Here is a 16,182-nt window from a genome sequence, read left to right as displayed (position 1 = left end):
CTTCTTGGAGGGCGACGGTGCTGCTGAACGAGCACATCCCGTCCACTCCGACCTGCACTCACGCGTCGGCGGCAGCGCTCCCTCACAAACACTCGCTCGCTCAGGTAAGCACGTCCGCCTTGCCTCTTTCCTTCCTTCCACCACCACCTCACCTCCCCCACAGAACATCCACCAGCATGGCAACTACAGGCCGCCCCCGCGCCATGTCCGGCACCATCCCCTCGATGGAGTCGTCCGCGCACGAGTCCCTCACGGACAACACTATCATCGTCGGTATGTCTCTCGCGTATCCCGCCGCCCCTCCGGACCACCCCGCTCACTCTGTGCAGTGCTCGGTGCGTCCGGCGACCTCGCGAAGAAGAAAGTACGCGTCTCTATCTAATCAGCACCGCCGATCCGCGCTCACCTCATTCAGACGTATCCCGCCCTCTTCGGCCTCTATCGCATGGGCTTCCTGCCCCGCGATGTCAAAATCGTAGGCTATGCGCGCACTAAGATGGACGCTGCCGAGTACCACAAGCGCATCACCTCCTACATCAAGGTCGCCGACGACGATGCCGAGGGCAAGGCCTCCGTTGAGGCCTTCAAGGGCTTCAGCTCCTACGTCTCCGGCGGGTACGAAGACGGCCCCTCGTTTGAGAACCTGAACAAGACCCTCGAGGAGATCGAGTCCAAGTACCAGTCGAAGGAGCGCAACCGCCTCTTCTACCTCGCACTCCCCCCGAGCGTCTTCATCCCCGTCGCGCAGCACCTCAAGGAGCAGTGCTACTCCAAGGATGGCAAGAACCGTATTATCGTCGAAAAGCCCTTCGGAAAGGACCTTGACTCGTGCCGCACCCTCCTCAGCTCGCTCAAGCAGCACTGGACAGAAGACGAGACGTTCCGTATCGATCATTATCTTGGGAAGGAGATGGTCAAGAACATCCTCGTTCTCCGCTTCGCCAACATCGCGCTCAACGCGGCTTGGGACAAGAACTCGATCAGCAACGTACAGATCACTTTCAAGGAGCCCTTCGGCACTGAGGGCCGCGGCGGCTACTTCGACGAGTTTGGTGTTATTCGTGATATTCTCCAGAACCGTGAGTTTCCCACCGGCCGCTCCCATACTACCATATACGTCTATTATATGACATGCGAAGGCGGCCGTGATGCTGACGTCGTTCCTGTGGTCTAGACTTGCTGCAGGTTCTGAGCATCCTCACCATGGAACGGCCCGTGTCTTTCTCAGCGGAGGACATCCGCGACGAGAAGGTAAGCAACGGCCTACTTATAGCCCGGTCCCGGATTCTCATGCACCATTGACGCCCTATAGGTCAAGGTTCTCCGCGCGATTCCGCCCATTGAGCGCAACGACACGCTCCTCGGCCAGTATGTCGCAGCGAATGGCAAGCCCGGGTACCTCGACGATGACACCGTTCCCCACAACTCGGTCTGCCCGACGTACGCCGCGACCACGTTGTGGATCCACAACCCCCGGTGGGAGGGCGTCCCCTTCATCCTCAAGGCCGGCAAGGGTCAGTATTCGCTATTCTCACCGTGCTTCTGCGCTTCTCGATAGCTTATCTGCGTATCTGCGGCGCCGGTACAGCGCTCAACGAGGCGAAGGTCGAGGTGCGGATCCAGTTCAAGGACGTCACGCAGGGCATCTTCAAGGACATCTCGCGCAACGAGCTCGTGCTGCGCATCCAGCCGTCCGAGGCTGTGTACCTCAAGCTCAACACGAAGACCCCTGGTCTGAACACACGCGCGATCCCAACGGAGATGGACCTCACGTACAAGCGTCGCTTTACCGAGGTCAAGATCCCCGAGGCGTACGAGGCACTCATCCTGGACGCGCTGCGCGGCGACCACTCCAACTTCGTCCGTGACGACGAGCTCGAGGTTGCGTGGAAGGTCCGTGGCGCGCGCTGACATAGTTTATATGCTATGTGCTAACACCGCGCGCGCATAGATCTTCACACCCATCCTGCACTGGATAGACGGCAAGAACGGTCCTGCACCCAAGCCGGTGCCATACCCGTACGGCTCGCGGGGCCCCAAGGAGCTTGACCCCTTCATCTCGAAGTACGGGTACAAGCGCACGGTCGCCGAGTAGTACGTATTCCTTTCGCAGGGCTGCCGTCATATTGGAAACAACAATGAATGATCGACCGTGTTTCCCACAGCACGTGGCCTCTCATGAACATCTCGTCTCTCTGAGGAACCGTCGTCGCGCAGGTGTACGAGTAGCGCAGTCTACAACAACAAGGAAGTGTCCGAGCAATCATCCAATATCAATATCTGCAACCATCGCATGCTGTGTAGGGGAGACCAGTAGGAATCAGGCGGGAGTCGAGACGTATCGGGAACTGGGTAGCTGGGCTGCTGGCTCTGTATATGCATCTGTAGGGAAGTAATCGCAAGCAAGACATAGAAGGCGAGCTGTATTGTCCGTGTATGGTGTTGTAACCCCGTGTCGTCCGATGCTGCAGATTTGCGTGTGTCAAGAAGCTGAAGTGAGGCGAGTGAGGCACCGCCGAAGAAGGGTTGGTGAAGCTTCGCGGTTCGAAAGGCCGAATGCTCTAGCTCAAGCTCAAAATTAAGTTCAAACGTGTTCTAGAATCGAGAACGTAGTGCGTAAAGACCAATTAGTGTAGAGAATCTGTATACCACGTTGTGTACCTGAGCCCTGTAAGCCCGCGGCCTTTTTTTGTGTTGACCGACGTACCAAGATATATTTCGCGAGACCATGTAAAATATTAGTATAGTAGAATAAAGGGGTGACAATTGGACAGCGATTCTCCAAGTTCACCGTGACAATCTGGAACAACAGCATATGCGAAGTAGGTCATGGCGACACAAGCCACACTAGTGAGAGGTGTGCGACGGTGAATCGAGCACCTATGCCTATCAGTGCCCTACAGGGTGATCAGCATGTGTAGCAGAAACCACAACTTATGGGGCAGACTCCAACTCACCCAAGCCTATATATTTAAGGCCCCAATACTCGAAGCGTATTATATCCCTATCCAGGACTTGAGCGGGGAGTGCCTTGCACAAGATGGCAGCACACTGATCAAACGTCAGTTTGCGCGAGACCACGAGAACGATCGTCGACAGAGTCGAGAACCTCTCGACGGCCAGCGACATAATCGCAGCGAGGGACTGCGCCAGCGTGAAAAACGCGTCTTCTTCCTGCGGTATTGGGACGAGCAAGGTGAGCTCGCGAAGTGTGCCGGTGGGGACGGCAGAGAGGACTGCAGTATACGCCTTGCAGAACTCGCGGTCCATCTCCTCGCGCTCCCAATTGGTATTGTCGGTATTGGCCCGCACATGCAGCGTCAGCCGCGCCACTGTTGTGAGTTTGCCCATCTCGAGGCCTTTCCATATACCTGCAACAGATATCTCAGCAACACATGCCGCTGCCGTGGCACGCCACTACATACGAGCATCCTTGGGTTTGTGCACCTTCACCGCATGGCACAGATTCAAGCGCAGGTCGCGGATGTTCGCGCCGTATCGACGGAGCATCTTGCCAGCGTAGCGCACCGCGACCCTGTTGTCGGCCACGACGTCAAGCGTCTGCAGCGCCGCTCTGTCCAGCCCACCGCACTTGTCGTTGTACTCCAGGAAGCAGTCCGGGTCCGCGATGCTCAGCTTGCGCACGACAGGTTGGGGTATGCCGCGCCGGTTGGCCGTCATTTTGCTGCCACGCTCCGAATCGTCGTCCGAGTCCGACTCTACGCCGATCGTGCTGCCCGCGATGACGAGCTCGTCGACGTCGGTGAAGAGACGGAGGAAGTCGAGACGGGCGCAGTGCTCGTTGTGGTATGGGCCGTTCTGGATGTCCGAGATGACCAGCCGGTGCAGTTTGAATGGCACTGGAGGCATCGGGGTATAAAGCGGCCACCCGAGCAGCGTGATCCCCTGGAGGCAGACGCAGCGGATGTTGGGTGTCGTCTTGAGTATCTCGAGGAGCAGCCAGGGAGGAAGGGGGTAGAGGTCTTCGGAGAACGAGACGCTGAAGACGAGCTCGTGCATGAAGGAGGCGATGCGCGCGTTTGCTTGGAGGAAGTCGTGGAAGAGGTCGAACCGCTCGTGCGTGTAGAGGTGTATGCGCCGGCATAGGATGGGCTGCGCGATATCTTTCCAGGTGCGGCAGACCCGGGAGCACGCACCGAGCGTGTCAGTCTTGACGGAAAACCACTGACCGCCATCGAGGTACTCGAGGATCATGCGGACAAGCTCGACAGAGCACCTCGGTGTAGGCATTTTGGGAGAGACACCCCGTGTCTACGCTTGGACGACGATAAGTAAAGCACGGAGTTGGGTCGAAATTCGAGGCGGTAGGTAGTAGGAAAAGACAGACACTAGCGCGCGCCATGACTGTACCATCCAGCGCGTTGGTCACCTGCTCGCGTTTGATTGCCGATGGACTACGAACTTCATCGAGACGCAACGAGGACCGTTACTCTCGCGCAGTGCACACATTGGTTGAGCTATTTACTAGCACCGGTTCATATGGACATGAGAATTAGCTAACGTTACGATAAACAAGGATGGAGCCGGAAGGGCGTTGACCGGTCGAGCCTCGCAGTCCTGAGACGACCAAATGAGTGCAAGCGGTATGCGCGGAAGCACGACAACTTACGAAGCCTTCAGAGTCTATGTTTAAACCGCACAAGGCCGCGCTCTATGACGTCCTTGGAGAGCATACCGTGCATGACCTCCTTCGCATCCTTCAGAGTGAGACGCCGCGCAATCACTAGGGTGACGTGCTCGAGGTGGGGGAGCCTCCTAGCGGCATGTTCTATCACCGGCGTGACATACGACGCTGATTCCGTGAATTCTGGCACTTCGTATGAGGGGGAGATGGGGATCGAGAGCTCGCGAAGCGTTGCAGGGAGAGTGGAGACGATGTTTCGGAAGACTTCTCTGCGCGTGATGTTGTGCTCCTCGGCGTCTTTCCCCCATGGGTTGAAATTGGTCCAGGTGAGCTCCAAAATGTCGAGAGCCATGCAAGAGGCCATGTTGCATGCGGTCCAAACATCTGCACAACCGTTAGGGGATATGTTGCTACCGTAGGCTCGGACTGGTCGCACCTGGTCCCGTAGACAGGCGATTTTCCAGGGTCACACAGATGTCCAGCCGGAGTTGCGAGAGGTGCTGCCCGTAGTGGCGAATAAGACGGCCCGCAAACTTCACCGCTTCGAAAGTAGGGGGGTTGAGTTCGACTACGCGAAGTTCCGTGCTGTTAAGCCCCCCCAGACTGTGATTGAGCAGAGAGAAGCACTCTCCTCGAGATATATTCAACTTGCGGATCGTCGGACGAGGTGCCCCAGCGTGCGTGAGAATGAGTCTGGGATGCTTGGGGTGTCCACGGTCGGCGTTCATGGAGAGTTCGGCCTCGTCAACTTCGAAAAGAGAGAGGACATCGAAGGGCATGCTGGACGCACTCCTGTTCGGTTTGAAAGAAACTTCGACCATCCGGAGCGTCCGAAGCTTTATCGGTATGGAGGGGAGAGCACGAGAGAGAGGCCAACCGCTAATGATGACCTGTCGTAGGTCTAACTGGGACAACTTGGGTAGACAGCGTAGGATTGCGACTAGTAGGTGAGGCTTGATGACCACCTCGGTCAAGTTTGTATACCTGCCACCATACCCGCGAACTTTGTTGGGAAAAAGATGGAGAACACGGACGAGTCCGGCGATGAAGGGCGTCGACCGGAGGAATGCATAGAGTTGCGTCAGGGAATGGCGTTCAAGTCTGACACGTAGCACCCTGTAAAGGAGATCTTGTGCGATAGGTTTCCAAGACCGGCATACACGTGAGCAGCGTGAGAGCGTGCTTTCAGTCTTGCCATAGTACCAAGGGTCAAGGTTCTCCGTGCTCCCGAGGATCAAGTAGAGGATCTCGGTCGGAAATGAACGCATCTAGAGCCCTGTAGGGTATGGTTACAGACACTCCAGGCGGTGAACACGCACTGAGCACTCACCTGCACTGTGACGTGTTCGGAGACGTGGTGTACTCCAAAGCCCAAAGAGAGCGAGTAAGCAACTGCTGACAGCTTACGGACTCAGATAGCTGGGCTAAGACTTGGTACCCGAAGAGGACTTTCGTGTCGACTCTCGAGTGGAGAGTCGTGGTGGTACGGTAGCAGCGTCACTTGACAGCGACGCGCCACAACCAGCGAGCGCTTCATTCGGCGCTTAAAATCAAGTGAGTAGTACTTACTCTGTAGACTTAGCACTCCATGATCTATCGCGCAGTGGTACGAGCGGGGCGCAAGTAATTGGCACCTCGTACCACGAGTACAGGCTATTCTTTGTATGTGTATCCGAAGCGTCCTAATGCAATGATTCCCCGACTAAAAATTAAGTGCATGCCACTACGACCCAACCTAAAACCCGATCGCACCGTGTAACTTGTACGACATAAACCCACCGACTCGCAGCGATGACAATGTAGCAAGTCGACGAGTTTGTTCTAGACAAATCGAAGTCAGTATCAGTTCGAGTTGGCCGCGGTGAGAAGGGAGATATAAGAGAACATACAAAACGAAGGCCCGTGATGGGCTTTGAAGTGCAGGAGTTGTCGATCCATGAAGGACTTCGGGAGTAAGGCTTTTACCGTGTCTGCACTCTTCTCCAGGTCAAGGTGTCTGGATATCTCGAGTGTAACGCTCTGGAGGTCGTTACGTTTCTCGACACCGTGGATGAGGATTGATGCGATGTAGTGAGCGGTTTCGGCGAAAGGCGTATCCGATGGCCGGGCCGAAGAAGCCTCCACGACCAGGGAAAGCTCAAGGAGATGGGGGGAGGTAGTGGAGAGGATTGCGCGATACGCTTCGCATACCTGAGCGTATTGTCCTTCCACTCCGGCCCATTCATTATGGCTCCAGTGCAGGCGCAGTGACTTCAGCTGCGTGCACGATGCGAGGTTGAGGTGCTCCCATATGTCTAAGCAGATGAGGTTAGTCCAAACCGTATGTGGGAAATGACTGGGTGACCTACCTGCAGTTTCAGACTCGCCCAGAGCCCGGCCAATATTCACGCTGAGGTGGCGAATTGTCTTGCTGTAGCGGCATATGAAACGGTTGTAGAAGGGTAACGTGTTGCCGAAAATGACAGTGGGTTCCAAGGATAAGGAAGAGAGCTCATTTGTGTTCAAGCCACCGTTCCCATCATTCACTTCGATGAACAAACTCTGCCCGTAGATGTCGAGCTCTCGAACGGCGGGAAGGGGCACTCCGGGGACTGCGAGAATGTTGTTTACCGGAGGACGGGTAATCAAGTAGGGAAGGGGTAGCCCGCCGCCAGAAATACGCATCTTTTGTGCGTCGAAAAGGCGCAAGAAGTCGAAAGCTTGGTCTGCGGAATATCTTGTGGGGTGGAAGTCGATTACGATATCCGTTAGGACGAGGGAATGCAGTTTCACTGGGACCGTTGGGAAAGGTACAGTTGTGTTCCAGCGAAGGAGGACTACACGGAACAAGTCCAACTTCTGGAGCTTTGGAAGCGCGACCATTAGCTTGTAGAGGATATGTGGTTGGATGCCACAGCCTTGATGCTCGCGATCGTGCTCGAATCTCCATATACCGAGGGAGCGGACGTGGATAGAGATGTGGGGTACGGCATTCAGGAAGGCGAGGACCCGATAGAGAGGTTTGTTCACTGGGAAGCGCAGTTCCTTGAAGAGTAAAGACTGCGCGACCGGTCGCCAGTCCTTGCAGACGAGGGAGCAGGCCCGCAGATGTGGGGATTCCTTATGCCTCCGAGGGTATCCATCTCCGGTATTATCGAGGATAAGGTCGAGAACATTGGCGGGGAAACGGAGCATTGTGTGTGTTCGGAATGAATGCAGGTGGTACTCCTCTCTGGCAGGGCTGGAAGGGCGGTATGATGACCTCTGAATCTGCCGCGTGTGTTAGATGGATGCATCCGATAGAGCCTGAGGTGAGTAGATCGGGCCACCTTTGATGCGAATTCTAGGCTTTAAAGTGCCCGCAACGAAGATGCGAGATGTTGGCGGTGAGGAGCGCGTGTTTGTGCTGGAGCGGCGACTCGGCTGTCGCAAGGCGTAAAGATCTAGCCTCTACGGGACCGCCCTTAATTCGAGTTTGGAACATGAGATACGGCAGAAGATCAACGTACCAAGTGGAAAAGAGAAGTCCTGGTAGTAGCCGAATTGGAGGCAGCCCACGGGAGCTTCAGAATGCTGCTCGTCGTGTAAGGTTAACCGTAATGTCAATGCCCCCCGCGCGCATGCCGCGCGTCTCCCAGCTCTGCACCCCGTTCATTGACCGAAAACCGTACACCGTGGTGGCAAGGAGTCGTGCTGAACATTTAAAGGCAGTATCAGATCATATTATCTGTACCTATAGGAAGATGTCGTCAAGTACATATACACTGGCAGGGTAAAACGTTAACGTTCCAGCTGGAATCTATCCTGATGGTAAGAATGCAAGGTTATTCATACACTGGAGAGTACACGTAATGAAGCAGTCCGAGAATAAAGTGGTGTGCTGCGAAGTCCTTGCGGAGAATGGGCGGATATAGGATACTTAATGCGACACGGACGTGGTTGTTGGGCTATGAGGATTGCAGCGCATGGAGCATTTTGTAACGTGCTGAATAGACGGCGGGAACAGAATTTGCGTAGGTAGCAGTGACGACGTTACGACGCAATCACGGTCGCACGACGTGTAGCCGCCATACCAGGCCTGGCGCAAGCCCCTTCGCGGGGTTCCCATCGGGAACCAGGGAGAGCCCCACGAACTTGCGCGCCCCACACAGGAAGTCGACGCGCTTGATGCCCTTGTTCTTCTCCGTCGCGCGTTCGTCCGCACGCGCCACCTGTGAGTATCGCGCATGGTAGGTGGCGTGCACGCGCTCCCGGTGGTTGAGGTCGCACAAATGGAGCTCGGCCGCGGTCACACCCATGCGGAGCGCGCGGTAGAGCGCGTAGAGCACATCGCCGACAGTGACATATGGCGCGGCCCAAGCCGCGTCCGGATTCGGGTTCACGGTGATCTGCCATGGCAGGTGCTCGGAGACGATGATGATGGACGCGACTCTGGGAGTGGTCGCGGGCTCCATCGCTAAGTGATCAGACACGGTGCGCAGACCCGTCGGTGTCCGCACCAACACGGTGTTGACGTCCTGGGTGAGGTCCCAGGATAAAGGGCCACCGGTCCCCAAAGTGCATGCAAAGACGGGGTGAATTTGCACCGGAGCGGCCGGCAGAGGTACCGGATAGTAGTATGGCGAAGGCGTGTTATAGCAGTTAGCTTGAAGCGGTGCGTACAAGAGGCTCGGTGGCGTTGGCGGGCCCGGGGACGATGCAAGCGAAGCATTAGAAGACGGGGTTGTGGGGATACCTGCAAAACGGACGCGGTGATGTCCAGGCATCGTCGTTGATGATAAGGGGAGGTAGTGGTGCAGGAGTTAGCGGCGAGGCGCGACGGGGATGTGTGGGCGTACAGTCGTTCGGGAGGCGGGAGCTGGTGTGAAGGGAGGGTGATGATCTCCCTTAAGTACGGGGCGGGAGGCGGGGGGCGCGTGCCCGCGTCGGGGGCGGGGGGCGGGATGCATGATAGCGCGAATCGCCCCGCCCCGCCCGAGCTGTGCAGCGTCCTACCAGACAGACGTACAAGGCATATGACGTCGACCCAAAGAAGCACGAAGGACTCACCGTGAGTCACAGCCGACCCCCGAGGCAGAGCCGGGGCGGGCTCGTCCTCCACGCTTTCGTATCCCGACGCGCTATCCGAGTACACACATGACCGCGCGCCCGCCCAAGGCGCATGCGACGATCCCAGGGTGCGAGCGTGTTGGGCTGCGCACCGCTGATCATATCTGAGGATGATATCTCCACCGCATTGCCGCCGCGAGCGTCAATCCGCGGACGCCTCTCGACATTCCCTCCGACCGCGCGGAAAACCTGAGAAATCTCGTTTGATAATCAATGGACACTTTCCGCAGTATGCTGGGGTGACTCGTTCTGGTACTCAGGACTCCGCGCAGAAAGCTTGGATGGGATGTGGATGTGAGCAGAAATGCGGGACACGCTTCGAACGAAACGTGCGAGATAACATGCACCAGGCTTCCGAACAAAAGCGGCTGACCTTCTATCTTCCAAGAGTAGCGCTATCAGTCCTTGCGAATATTGGAGTAAACACGAAGATGAGAGGAGAACACAGAAGAGATTGAGCGCTTGATTCGACTCCATGCCTCTCGAATTCGAAGCTTGGTTCTTATTAGGCGCCGAGTTGTTAGCGGAGGAGCAGCCGTGATTCTTGCTCTTGAGATGAAGGAAGAACTTGTAAAGAGTCCACGTCGTCGGCGTGGAGAGGACCGAGGGTTTATTTTGTGTATAGTACGACCGACGGATCGCCTAGTTTGATGTGACTTGGCCGGTTTGAACGCTATTACGACGTGAGCCTACGATATCACATATGGCATATAATGAAGACTCTGTGTGCTTACGGACTAGTTCTCCTTGGCCCGTATGACTCGTAGTATCACGCTGCCCAAAATCTCAGCCGGAATTTGGCTGCGAATTATTTCCACGCGCCGCTCGAGGTCGAGCTCGTGTGGAGCAGACACACCCAGCGTGAGCGAACCGAGCCTGGGGAACCGCATGACTGCCTGCTCGATCACAGAGACGAGTTCCTTCGCCGTGTCTGCCACCCTATCCATATCCCTCCGGGCGCAGATGTTGAGAGTGAGCACCTGAACGGTGGTTGGCGCGGTCGCGAGCAGGCTGCGGAACGCCTCGCCAAGTTCCTTGTCATCAGCCCGCGGGATGTCTCGCGTCTTTTCTCCTTGCCACCAGCCGAGATGCAGGGAGTTGAGCTGCGTGCATACCGCCAGGCTGAACACCACTTCTATACCTGGAAGATGTCCATGAGCGACTGGGGGACGCACTCGACGGGTATCGGGCGCACTCACCGCCCGTTGTATACCAAGAGAGCCAGATATCCGACGAGATCTTCAATGTCAGGTCGCGTAGATGGGCACCATGTTGCTGGAGCAGCGGCGTGCTGGCTTCCCTGAGCGAACAATTCCCTAGAGCAACGAAGATAATCGAGCGAAGGCTCTCCTCGTCCAATGCCCCGTGTCCGAGAGCATGAAGGGAGAACCATTCACAGTCGCGAACTCTGAGGCGGCGTACGATCCGTCGAGCGGGAGCGGCCTGCGATAGCGCGGATGCCTCAGCGGGCAGCGTACGCGTTGGCAGGCCGCGGTTGTGCCCAACATGGAGCTCGTCAAGTTCGAAGCAGGCGAATATATCGAAATATGTCGTGCCAGAGGACGAGAACGGCGTGTAGTACATGCTCCAGAGCTCCAGCGCGCGGAGGCGGATGGGAAGCGCGGGAAGCGGCGTGTCTTTGCGCCAGCCGTGCAGAGTGGAGTCCTCTAGCTTCAGGCGGGCGAGGCGAGGCAGCGCAGACACGAGTCCTATAAGGACCGCGGGGGAGACCTCCCGCTCGATCTCCTCCGTCTTCCTAAGCTCGAAGGGGTCATAGAAACAGACGTAGAATGCGGTGATGGGCCTGGTGTTCCAATGTCACAACGTTAGCGTGGTCACTGCGCCCGTGATGTGTGGAGGAACAGGCCCAGCGTCCGACTCTGCCCGCCGCGTAGATCAAGGTCTCCGAAGAGACGGGCCTGTGCGATGGCCGTCCAAGCCGTACATACGAGAGAGCACGAGCCGAGAGTGGCCTTATCCGATGGACTAAGGGAGGCACAGTAGACAGGTTGTGTGGCCTCAATTAGGATGAATGTGACGATTTCCGGAGGGATATGGACCATGGTGAATCGGCTAGCAAATTCTTCGACGAGGCTCAGTGGATTAGTTCAACCCAAAGTTGGAGTATTCTCACAGAGGCATACCTTACACGTTCTATTGAAGGCGAGGAGGACGAGTGTGTAAAGAGTTTGTAGCAATGCCCATGGTGGTCGTTGGCAAAATTGAGGAGAGAGGCGTACCTTAACCTTCAAGCTTCACTTTTTGTGGCGGTGCCGAATGTGATAAGCCAAGGTAACGTTGACGGCATCTCGGTACACAGAATTTACCCTTTGCGTGCATTCGTCTGCTGTTCAGGCTGGTCGCGCCCTCCTCCAAGCACCCACAACGATACGACGTGCATCCAAATGATAGCATATGAAAAGAAGCCTAGGCAGTGACTACAGCAGCCACGAATACGACATGGAATCAGGGACGCCCGGACACCCTGTGAAAACATGAGACCGACAGGACACAGCAGTATAACAGCGGGGGACAATAAGCGATAGCACGCCATTAGGGATGTGACGGAGCCCATGATGCGAGAAACCCCCCGTCCAAACCCCGAACAAACCACCACGCCGGAACCCCCCTCTTCGCCCTCTCCAACCCTTCCAGTTCGCCGGCCGCCACCTACGTGCGCACTACGCCTGTCTGGCCGGTGGCCGCAGGCGCGTTGTTGTTGCGACGCCAGTCCGCCTGAGCGGAGTACACCGCGGCGAGCATGATCGCATACGCGAAGAGCCACATCCAGCCGCCGAGCGCGCGCGGCGGCAGCGCGCGTGCTAGCAGACGACGCACCCGCCAGAGAACCACCTGCCAAGCAGACGCAGACGCATAAGCACGAGCCCTTGATCACGGGGGGAGAGAACATGCGATCAGGCCCGAGCGACGACAGACTCACATAGCACGGGGGACACAGCGGGGGTGCGAGAGAGGGAGGGGGCCACTTACCAGTTGCTGTTCAGCTGCTCGATCCAGTGCACGACCAGCCGCAGGCGCAGGCGCGGCGAGCGGATGGGCAGCAGCTTCGCCTTCTCGTGCTCGTCTATCGGGAGAAGCTGTGCGCGATAACGAACCGTCAGTTTTGCTTTTTTTTTTCTGACCGCAGCGCGCGGGAATAGGGGACGTACCAGGGCCATCCAGAAGCTGAAGCTCGCCGCGTCGCTCGGCATCGGGATGTAGTTGTTGTTGAGGTGTTGGACGACCCACGGCGTGCCCTCGCGCATCTGGTCGATGAAGGCATGGCACTTTGCCATCAGTTCCGCATTTGTCGGCGGTCGCGGACTCTGCGGGGAGGCTGGCATCGCACCCGCACCCGACGCCCCTGGGCTCTTGTCCTTGGGCGCCACCGGCTCATCCTGCGACGTGGGTGGATTGTGGCCATGTGAACGGCTAGAATTGGACTCCGCTAAGCTTGTGGACGAAGAGGCGTGGATCGCGCCCGGGCGCGATTGCGGGGCCAGAATTGATGCTGTTTGAGCGGCGGTCGCCGCATCACCAAGCTCAGCGATGACAGCGGCTTCGTGCTGCTCCTCTACTTGCGCTGTCGCCGTCGTGCTTCCCATGGCGCGGCCCCCGAGCGGACTTTGCCTGACGCCATCGTCATCCGGTCCCACTTCGGCAGTGTCTTGCCTCTCTTCGTCCTCGCTCGGGTCCTCGGGCACGGCAGCAGTGTCGTCGAGCTCCTCCTCGTAGTCCTCGATACGCTCTATCCTCGCGACCATGTAGCCGTCGAGCGTCCCGCGTTCCATGACGCGGAAACGCCAAGTGCCCCAGGTTTCGACTAGGCTGCGCCCGTCAGGGAGCATTTGAACGTTCCGGATAGCAAGCATCGTTCCGTAGTCGTTGCCTGTACTGGAGCCGCTGGCGGAAGCCGAAGGGGCTGCTCGGGGTGGCGGTATCATTCCGAAGCACGGGTGCGGTGAGTCCAGACAGCGTCGGAGCATCAGTCGGTATCTAAGGGGGTATGAGCGAATCCCCAGACAGGTGAAACAGGGCATAACGCACCGAGGCTCGAAAAAGTGAAGCATCGTTGGCATTCCCGGAAAGCTAAGTTGGCACACGAATACTGGTGTGTCGAGGCGCGCATCGCGCTCCTCCGCTTCGATCGTAGCGCCGCGCTCGGCATAAGCCTCTGGAAAAGTCTTTAGGACTGCAAGACGCTGTCAGTGCCGATGACGTTGTGGCGAGGATACATACGTACGAATAGCCAGGATGACCCTGTTGCAAGGGTGTTGCTGAAAGTAGTCGTAACCTGGGAGCTTCTGCCTGCAGAGCGGACACGACTGGTTGTGGTCGAGCGAGCGAAAAAGGCAGCGGGTGCAAAATGTCTGGAACGAGAGCGAGTGTTAGCGAACTCTGTGGGTAGGGTAGTTGGGCACCGAGTCCACCGGTACTTGGGCGACGGAGGCATTATTATACTTGACAAGCGGGCGTATGTGTCGACCGCAGTGCAGCCCCACACACCGATCCCGCACCCCGGCATCGATCGAGCACAGCGCCGAGCCCGCTGTGAGAGAGCACAACGTTGTGCGCACCAACTTCCCCGGGGTCCTTTGCCGTATCCGGAATACCGCCGCCCGATCGGGCAGGCTTCTACGCCGCAGCCGCGACTGAGGCGAGATGCGAGTGGCCTGTGCGATCTATCCTCGCGGAGGCAAAATCCACGGTGCGCGCTGGGGATCGAGCCGAGACCCGAAACCTGCGATGTGCACACCCCGGCCTACGTCGAATGCGATCCCGAGTGGGACGGAATCGCGCGCGACGCAACGGGTACAATCCAGAAAGACCTCCGCCGGATTCCAGGCAGCTAACCTCCCGATCCCATGCGAGACACGGCTCTCGGGATCGACGTGGAGGAAATGCGCGGACGGCGTGCGGGCACGACCGGGGATCTCGGAACCAAGGAAGCGTGTACTCACATGTTGGCATGGGGTGGTCAGCGGTTGCCAAAGGAGCCCGAAGCATATCTCGCAAGTAAGCTCGGACTGCAGCTCCTTCTCGAGACGGCTTTGTGGGTCGTGGTCGGTGCGGTGAGGGGAAGGGCGAGTGCGAGCGGGTGAGACATGGCGGTGAAGCCGTCGTCGCCGGCGTTTGGGCGCGGGAGGGCGTGAGCCTGAATGAGAGCGCGACCGAGAGCGGGAGTGGGTATTGGGGTGGGTCGGTGGAGGGGCAGCTGAGTCAGATTCTCGGGTAGGGGACGCCGTGTGCTGGCTTGTAGGCGTACTGGGAGGTAGGGGGAGATACTCCAGGTCCGAATCCGAATCTACCTCGTACTCGGAGTCCGTGCGGTCGTCGGGGTCGTCATGAAATGGAGGCGGCTGGACGTCTTCGGTCGGCGGTGCCACAAGTATGTCGATGAGCTTGTTCACGGTGACGTCGAGAGGCGGTGCATGTGAAAAGGTCGTCTGGGCACGCGCAGAGGACGAACAGCAAGTCGGGAGAGGACAGGGAGGGAGCACGGGCGCAGAATCGGCCGCTCTGGAGGTAGAGGGAGGATTGAGCGAGGTGAGGTGCACGGCGCAGAAGGTGTGTCCACAGTGCAGCGTGACGGGTGCGCGGAAGAGGGCGGGGGGGTCGCATAGTGGACAGTGCAGGATGGGCAGGAGGACGCTGGGCTGCATGCGAGCGTCGAGGGAGGGGGCGGACGGAGAGGGAGAGGAGCGGACCAAGGGCGGTCGGGCGGTAGATGTAGTGTGCGCCTGGAGGGGGACGGGCAGAGATCGCGGCACTCGCTGGGACGACGGGCGATCTGGGCTGGGAACGGGCCGCCGGGTGGGGGGCGTCCTCGGAGGGCGATGGCCTCCCTCGTCTGCGCGATTCGCAGCCTCTCCCTCGGCCTCATGCCTGTCCTCCCACCGATCCGACCCCTCCCTGCGCCTCTCCCCGCTTCTGGCCCTCCCATTCCCCCCTCCGTCCACCCCCGCCCCGCCCGCGTCGGGGCCTCCACGCAGCCTGTCTGGTGCTCTGTCCGTCATATCCAAGAACAAGGGCGGCGCCGCATCTGCGCACAGCACGGGGGATGGGAGAGCGAGACAAGGAGGTGCTTGGACGGACGGAGGGGAGCGATCCTGCTCCTCGCCGATCGTCGTACCTCAATCGACATTTCCCGCCACGTGCTCAGTCGCGCGATCGAGATCCGGATCTGCCCCTTGCGCACTCAATCTCGTCCTCTCGCTTCGCGCCCCTTCCTCCAACGTTCTCGCGATCTTAGCCTCTCGTTAACCGTCTTTGCTCCTTCGTCTCTCCCACCGCGCTGCTGTGCAGGTACTCAAATCTACGTGTCCGGCATGCACGGGTTTAAAGTTGCAGCAATGCACCCGTTCGAGCTCCCACGCACGTCGTAGGTGGCAAGGAACGTAAGCTTCTTCTCCTCAACCCCCACCACGCGGGGCCGAGTAGTTTCCTTG

The 16,182-nt window shown here is 58.1% G+C and overlaps 6 protein-coding genes across 6 annotated transcripts; 1 reads left to right on the top strand and 5 right to left on the bottom strand.

The window, feature by feature from the left end:
* The first annotated feature begins 40 nt into the window (after positions 1–40).
* Positions 41–2,461, top strand: TRAVEDRAFT_144139 (glucose-6-P dehydrogenase). The gene is made up of 9 exons (XM_008037513.1): positions 41–104; positions 164–273; positions 330–364; positions 416–1,079; positions 1,175–1,251; positions 1,313–1,514; positions 1,589–1,893; positions 1,952–2,094; positions 2,166–2,461. Exons 2-9 carry the CDS (start codon positions 177–179, stop codon positions 2,197–2,199), a joined length of 1,557 nt encoding a protein of 518 aa, XP_008035704.1. The 5' UTR covers positions 41–104; positions 164–176; the 3' UTR covers positions 2,200–2,461.
* Positions 2,462–2,827: 366 nt separating this feature from the next.
* Positions 2,828–4,251, bottom strand: TRAVEDRAFT_44748 (uncharacterized protein; the record flags this gene model as incomplete). Its single annotated transcript, XM_008036872.1, has 3 exons — positions 2,828–2,886; positions 2,958–3,371; positions 3,426–4,251. The coding sequence occupies 3 exons, from the start codon at positions 4,249–4,251 to the stop codon at positions 2,828–2,830; spliced, it is 1,299 nt and encodes a 432-aa protein (XP_008035063.1).
* Positions 4,252–4,637: 386 nt separating this feature from the next.
* Positions 4,638–5,429, bottom strand: TRAVEDRAFT_70160 (uncharacterized protein; the record flags this gene model as incomplete). Its single annotated transcript, XM_008037512.1, has 2 exons — positions 5,082–5,429; positions 4,638–5,029 (listed from the first exon to the last, which is right to left on the bottom strand). Exons 1-2 carry the CDS (start codon positions 5,422–5,424, stop codon positions 4,638–4,640), a joined length of 735 nt encoding a protein of 244 aa, XP_008035703.1. The 5' UTR covers positions 5,425–5,429.
* A 1,058-nt stretch (positions 5,430–6,487) lies between these two features.
* TRAVEDRAFT_44746 (uncharacterized protein) lies at positions 6,488–7,819 on the bottom strand (the record flags this gene model as incomplete). The annotated part of the gene is made up of 2 exons (XM_008036871.1): positions 6,488–6,939; positions 6,994–7,819. The coding sequence occupies 2 exons, from the start codon at positions 7,817–7,819 to the stop codon at positions 6,488–6,490; spliced, it is 1,278 nt and encodes a 425-aa protein (XP_008035062.1).
* An 848-nt stretch (positions 7,820–8,667) lies between these two features.
* On the bottom strand, positions 8,668–9,390 carry TRAVEDRAFT_35348 (uncharacterized protein; the record flags this gene model as incomplete). Its single annotated transcript, XM_008036737.1, has 1 exon — positions 8,668–9,390. One exon carries the CDS (start codon positions 9,388–9,390, stop codon positions 8,668–8,670), a length of 723 nt encoding a protein of 240 aa, XP_008034928.1.
* A 2,737-nt stretch (positions 9,391–12,127) lies between these two features.
* TRAVEDRAFT_27359 (uncharacterized protein) lies at positions 12,128–15,819 on the bottom strand. Its single transcript, XM_008036654.1, has 6 exons — positions 14,695–15,819; positions 13,977–14,103; positions 13,781–13,925; positions 12,904–13,729; positions 12,725–12,831; positions 12,128–12,586 (listed from the first exon to the last, which is right to left on the bottom strand). Exons 1-6 carry the CDS (start codon positions 15,394–15,396, stop codon positions 12,556–12,558), a joined length of 1,938 nt encoding a protein of 645 aa, XP_008034845.1. The 5' UTR covers positions 15,397–15,819; the 3' UTR covers positions 12,128–12,555.
* Between the last annotated feature and the right edge of the window lie 363 nt (positions 15,820–16,182).

The sequence above is a fragment of the Trametes versicolor genome, assembly GCF_000271585.1.
Source record: "Trametes versicolor FP-101664 SS1 unplaced genomic scaffold TRAVEscaffold_3, whole genome shotgun sequence".
NCBI lineage: Eukaryota > Fungi > Basidiomycota > Agaricomycetes > Polyporales > Polyporaceae > Trametes > Trametes versicolor.
The sequence above is the reverse complement of the archived record's forward strand: the minus strand, read 5'-3'. Positions and strand labels throughout refer to the sequence as shown.